This window comes from Drosophila bipectinata, chromosome 3R, assembly GCF_030179905.1.
Source record: "Drosophila bipectinata strain 14024-0381.07 chromosome 3R, DbipHiC1v2, whole genome shotgun sequence".
In the NCBI taxonomy this organism is placed as follows: Eukaryota; Metazoa; Arthropoda; class Insecta; order Diptera; family Drosophilidae; genus Drosophila; species Drosophila bipectinata.
Window position 1 is genome coordinate 22,575,216 of NC_091739.1, and position 6,000 is coordinate 22,581,215.

The 6,000-nt window shown below is 46.0% G+C and overlaps 2 protein-coding genes across 2 annotated transcripts; one reads left to right on the top strand and one right to left on the bottom strand.

Annotated features, from left to right (window-relative positions):
- Window positions 1–1,997: 1,997 nt before the first annotated feature.
- Window positions 1,998–2,865, bottom strand: LOC108122595 (uncharacterized). The gene is made up of 2 exons (XM_017237227.3): window positions 2,767–2,865; window positions 1,998–2,640 (listed from the first exon to the last, which is right to left on the bottom strand). The coding sequence occupies exons 1-2, from the start codon at window positions 2,774–2,776 to the stop codon at window positions 2,183–2,185; spliced, it is 468 nt and encodes a 155-aa protein (XP_017092716.2). The 5' UTR covers window positions 2,777–2,865; the 3' UTR covers window positions 1,998–2,182.
- A 1,145-nt stretch (window positions 2,866–4,010) lies between these two features.
- LOC108122594 (uncharacterized) lies at window positions 4,011–5,046 on the top strand. Its single transcript, XM_017237226.3, has one exon. The coding sequence runs from the start codon at window positions 4,376–4,378 to the stop codon at window positions 4,925–4,927; it is 552 nt and encodes a 183-aa protein (XP_017092715.2). The 5' UTR covers window positions 4,011–4,375; the 3' UTR covers window positions 4,928–5,046.
- Window positions 5,047–6,000: the final 954 nt, after the last annotated feature.

Sequence of the window (6,000 nt, forward strand, 5' to 3'; positions counted from 1 at the left end):
GTCTAAAAATGCCAATTATGCCCGTTCGAGGGGAAATGCCCTGCACAATGGCCAGCAAAAGGAAGTATAAGGAAAATAAAGAATGAATATAAAACTGTTAGCGCATTGCGTATACGCCCGGTTGTCGTGAGAAATTATTTATGCTGCCAGCGCTCCAAAACTTAATTAAAGTAACAACACGTCAAGAACGGGTCAGAGATTAGAAGAGTTGCCAACAATTGTGGCTCCGGGCCCTTGAAGTCACTGGCGAAACTTGAGGAGCAGAGCAGAGACCACAAACAAATTGTAAACTCAATTAAAGCCAAGCACCTCTGCTGCAGTCGGACCAGCCAGTCGGTCTCTTAACTGCACACTGGGGGAAAAGGTTTTAAACTATAATTACTTTTTAGACTATTTAATTATAAATGTCCAACTAAACCTTTTTAAAATAAAGTTATAATAATTGTAAAACAACTATAAGATGTTTAAGATTAATATAGCTAATTTTTTCTGGCTGTGCAGCATGTTCTCAGCTGAAATACTGCTACCCTGCCCTAAACTCTTTGGGCCACTCTTCTCTGAAAGTGACTCTCCCCGGGTGTGCTGATAACATACGACAGTTGTGACTTTAAAAATCCCTTTTCGCAATTTTTGCACAAAACTTGTGCAGGATTAATGGCCCGAACGGCACAGGCATCCATGCAATTAAAATGCAACAACAACGGCAAAAGTAGGAGCAGCAGGCAGGCAGGATGCAGTGGCAGCAACAGCTGCAGGAGTGGGCGGAAATGGAGCAGAAAGATTGCTGTGACTTTGGAGCATTTGAAAACTCGCATGTGTGACGGGACAGGCCCGGAGATAGCCACGCCATTTTAAAGTGGCTGCCGAGGCAGCAAAACGAGCAGCCCAAGTGATGGTGTAGAGGGGTGAAGTGGGGGCGCAAAGAGGGGATACAGGATGGCCGCCACACTAGTTAGTGCCCCATGGGAGACTCCAACGTGGCACACACTCAGACACATACACATAGCCACTCGCCAGCATTGTACGGTTTTTGCCCGCAATGGCCAAAGACAAATAATGCAATTTCCTGACTAACTCATTTGGGGTGGGCGTGGTGGTACAAAACAGCGGGTGCCGGGGGACGGGGTGGGGCTGCAGTTTCGTGTCACTGACACTTTGCCCTCGCTGCCTGCCCACTCAGACATTTATTACCTAGTCGGATGTGCAGTAGCCCAGCAATCGCAGCAAATGATCAGAAAGTAAGAGGGCCTGGCAGTAAAGTGGATCTGCAGGTAGGGCCAAAAAAATATGAAGTAAATAGATCACTCCCTCAGGAGATCTATATGTGCTGTAGAGCTTCCATAACCCAAAACCTAGTGGCTTAGTTTGGAATGAACTTTTCCCTAACTGAGTACTCTCTTTATAAAGTTCATTGCTCTGCTGATTTCAAAATATCATGCAAGAGGATATCGCATTAAAAGTACCCTTTGGGTCACTTCTTTGACCCTGCTGCTTCTGCAATCATTGGCAACTTTTGGTTTCATGTTGCACTCCACCCAGAAACAAGATTAATGCGGTTCAGCATCGAACTTTAAACTCATTTTTAGCCCGGCGAGAACTTGATGCAGGCAGTCGTTGACACACACGCAAGCACTGCGATACAGTGGCCCAAGGACCAAGCACGAAGGACCTGCACTGGACTCGATTGCGTTGGCAGACGAACATGTGTTGAGCAAACCAGGAGCATGTCCTGCAGTTGGTCCCTGCTCCTGGCTCCATGGCTGCCCCTGTAATTTGTCCCCCAAGTTGTTGTTTGTTTTGCGCAAAAGTTTGCGGCGACAATTGTTTTGCGGTGCTGCGCAATCACATACACGCACGCACCCAAGACGAAGTGCAATGCATTGGGATTGGAATTTTCTCGAAATGCCCGGGCCACTGAGCAATTTCAGCTTGCCAGAACGGGAAGAGACTGGATTTATGGCCAATCGATGTGCTCAGTAGTAGCCTGCTTCCAGAAATATGAAAGGTAGTTTGCTTTTAATATATGTCAAGCCTTATCATATCAGCATACTTGACCGCCGCTCATATATCAATTAATTTCCAATCATTTTTAAGTTAATAACATTTCAATTCCGCCGCTTTCAATCGCGATAAGTCGGCGCTGGAAGAACTTTAATTAAAATGCTCTGCTCGCCATACGAGTTCAGGAATCGAGGGTGCAGTTGCTGATTTTTCGCCACTCGCTCCAGGTGGTGCAGCCAAGGTATCCCTCGTGGTTAACAAACGCACCGCTGTTCCAGCAAGTCAGCTGCTTGGGACCGTCGTCGGTGCACAGATAGTACTGGGAGGGATCTTCACAGGGCTGTGGATAATACGCGTTGCTTCCGGTGCAGTCGGGTTCAGAGACGTCTGAGTTCACGCAGGAAGAATTAATCAAGTTCCCGGCCAGGCAGCCGGAAACAGTCGCATTGTTCACAAAGTAGGTGCCGGGGTCGCAGTCATTGGAAATCACTGCTCCATTAAGGCAGAAGTAATATTTACGAATGTCCGGGCCGCCCCACAGCTCGTCCTCCGACTGACAGACGGAGGTAAGCGATTCATCATCAGCTATTGTCATGGCGGCGTAGGCCAGAACCAAAAGACCCGCGAAAATCAGGTAACCTAAAAAGAATTATCAAACCGTTAACAACTTTAAGTATTAACAGCAATCATCCTTTTTTTGACGTATTCCTAATAATCCATATGGAAAATCTGAAAAAAATGCTTCAGTTTACTGCTGAAGCTTACCTTTTTGCATAGTAGATCCTTTCCGAACTTCTTTTCAGGGGAAAAATTAAACACTGACTAAACGATTCTTAGGCCAGCGTTATGGCTTTTATAACATTCCACCCGATCGTGGTACTTATCGGGACTTTCGAGAGGGCTACCATATCAATACCAATACGACTTGTTGACATCGGCAATGATGAACGTAATTCGAGGCCTGTTTTGGCTTCTGGTATGCTCTTACGCAGCATTGTATGGTTATCAGTTTTTTTATATGCAGATAATGGCCAATTCGTAGCTTAATTTCCTATCCTGCCTCTGCTTTTGACAGATAGCACGTCTCAAGTGGTTAAGTGATGAGCACCTTCCAGGAACTGACGAGAATCTGTTTTTTTGGGGCTTGAGGTTGGTCTTGAATTACTTTTTGTTGGGTGCCAAATATTTTAGTCTGAATGTCAGAGCAGGTGTGCACGTCTACGTATTTCCCTCGGAAAGTTTTAATTGAATTCCCTGGCAAACGGCGATGCCGATGGGAAGCCTATTGGAATTTATGTCGATTATATTGTCAACTTTTCCAGAGCTCTCCGAAGTTTGCCTATTTAAACTTGGCACTCGCGTAAATAGAGTGCAAAAAGTATGGAGAGCGGAGATACCAAGGAAGTTGAATTGACAACGTGACTCAACAGCAAACCGTGAGACGACGGTCGAACTTTTTCAGGTTATGGGCCGCAAAGTGACTTCTTTCTCCGGAGCAGCAGCTGAGGTTCATTCCCTCGCTTAAAGCCAAATCAATTAGAAGTTTTGACAGCAGCTGGGCCTGCATCTGAACCCAGGAACCCCGGAACACCGAACTCCTAACAACGTACCATCCATCTTATCGACGGAGCTGGGGTGGAAGAGCGTAATTAAATTTTCGTCTGATTTCTGCAGCAATAATTTCCAATTTGGCTTCATTTGAAAGGCAATTAATGTCTATGCTATCGCTTAGATAAGGACCGCATGCTTGTGTATGTGTCGGGCGGTAGACCGAAATATACTCAGCTGTGATTTCATGCTTGTGAATCACTTTGAATGGGAATTTCTTACAATCTACTCTACTGCTATCGAACGATGAGGCTCGGAATATTTTTTTATTTTTTTTTTTTTGGCAACTGGCGATTGAGATCAGTGGCCAAAGCATTAATTTGGTAACTTATCATCCATCGGGAGCACAAAACTTTAAACTGTATTGTCTTTATCTAATCGTCGAATTTCTGCCACAGACCAAAGACCGACGACGTCACTTTGTTCCAAAATAAAAATGCCCGAAAACCCAATGAAAAATGACTGTAAAAATAGCACCGATAACACTGCAGGAACATGGAAAGTCGTGCAATAAGCACGAGTATAAAAATGAAAGACAATGGCACCGACATCAATCAGTCGAGTCGAGTTTTTCAGTTCGCCTGTTTGGTTTCGGTTTGCAGAGCAGCAGACCACATAAATTTATTAACGAACCTCGCTTATGGTGAAATGATGAAAACAGTGCAAAAGAACCACATCAAAAATAACAAGCTATAATAGCAAATTAAAATAAGGAAAATTGGACAGTGGATAGTGGACCAGCGAACTTTTGTGTCTCTCATAATAAATGGCCCGGCTGCCGTTCGTGATGAAATTATTTATGAAAAATAAATGGAATACATCGCCCTGGTGGGTGCTGATGGTGATGCTGATGCCGTTGCAAGGGGAGGCGTCTACCGTTGCGACCGAGACCCACACAACCACGAATGCAACATGCAGACACGCCACGGACATGTGGGGAGATCCGGATCCCAACATATTCTACGTGTGCTCCGATGGCGGCCAACCGCTGCAGCTCCAGTGTCCGCCGGGCCGTGGATTTTTCAACGGTCTGGGCCACCTCGGCTGTCTGCCCTTTGCCGACTGGCCAGCCTGTCGGCCCACAGAGGAGCAGGTGGCCGCCCAGCTGTCAGCTGGCTGTGACAGCAGCAACCAGCACCCGCTAGCCCCCTGGAGCTCACCGGATCCCAATCAGTTCTACATGTGCCCTTCGGTGGCAGCCACACCTCTCCTGCTCACCTGCGCCGCCGGCAAAGGATTCGTGTCCACAACGGAGGTGACTGGTTGTGCAGATTGGTCACTGTGGCGTCGCCAGACGCAATGTGAGGCGTACTTTTGAAACGACCGAACCACCGGAACATGTACCCCCACCCTTCAATACATGTTTCAATAATCACCATTACTGGGTTCTCTGCCCACCCCCCTGACTCGAATCTTATTTAATTTATTGGGTAAACAACAGCACCATCTCTGTGAATCACCAGTTCCATTTGTAAATAAAGTAAAAACTTTCTATTTATTACTTCTTTTGTTTTTGGTCTGATTTCATCTGTTGAAAACACAGATAACATGGAAACAACATGATAGCTGAAATCAGTACAAAGTGCTCGGTTTGCATTCATATGGGTGTTTCCAGTAATTAGATAGAAAACTAGAAATCTGTAGAGCCTTTCAAAAACAGATTCCATTACTTTGCGGATAAGTTCGGCTCAGTTAAGGGGATAACCTTAATGCAAAAAATGGCTCATCTTCTGGCGATGCTGTTCATTGCCAGCCTTGCTCATTTGAGCATATTAAATGATGTGTTCCAGAGTGCGGCACATGGAGCAAATCCTTTTAGTTCCCATCCTCAAGCCAAAGCCACGCATTATCCTTCCCCATTACTCTTTTACCATTATACCGGTATTTTACCCTGATACCCCCTTTGAATCCTGCTTGTGGACGGTCAGCTGGAGCACCCTGCCCGCCGACGTTGCAGACGGCTTTGATGTGCCCTTTTACTTTGTCATTCCCTTATGTGGGGTTATTTTTTTACGGTGGTGCAGCAGATGCTGCCACGTTCCTCGCCCCACCTGCTCTGTCTGCGAAGCTGCCTCCATCTCGGTGCAGGCCTGGCTCCACCCGGCTTTCAGACTCGTTTACAGTTATAAGCCTTTGTCCTTGCCGCCATAAAACATAGCCCAGCTATACGGCACAAGAATGATGACACATGCACCTGGGCGTCGCATAAAAAGGAAAGCAGCGCGCTCTATCGGAAATTGCATGTTGCTTTGAACGCGTCCAGTTGCAGGAAATTACTGTCAACTGTTAACTCCCGGGACAGGATCACGACCTGAGCTTCCTTTCTTGCTTTAATAAATCTTCAATTTGCATATTGCTTTCCTTTTTTTAATCCTGGGTTGCTTTGCTTTG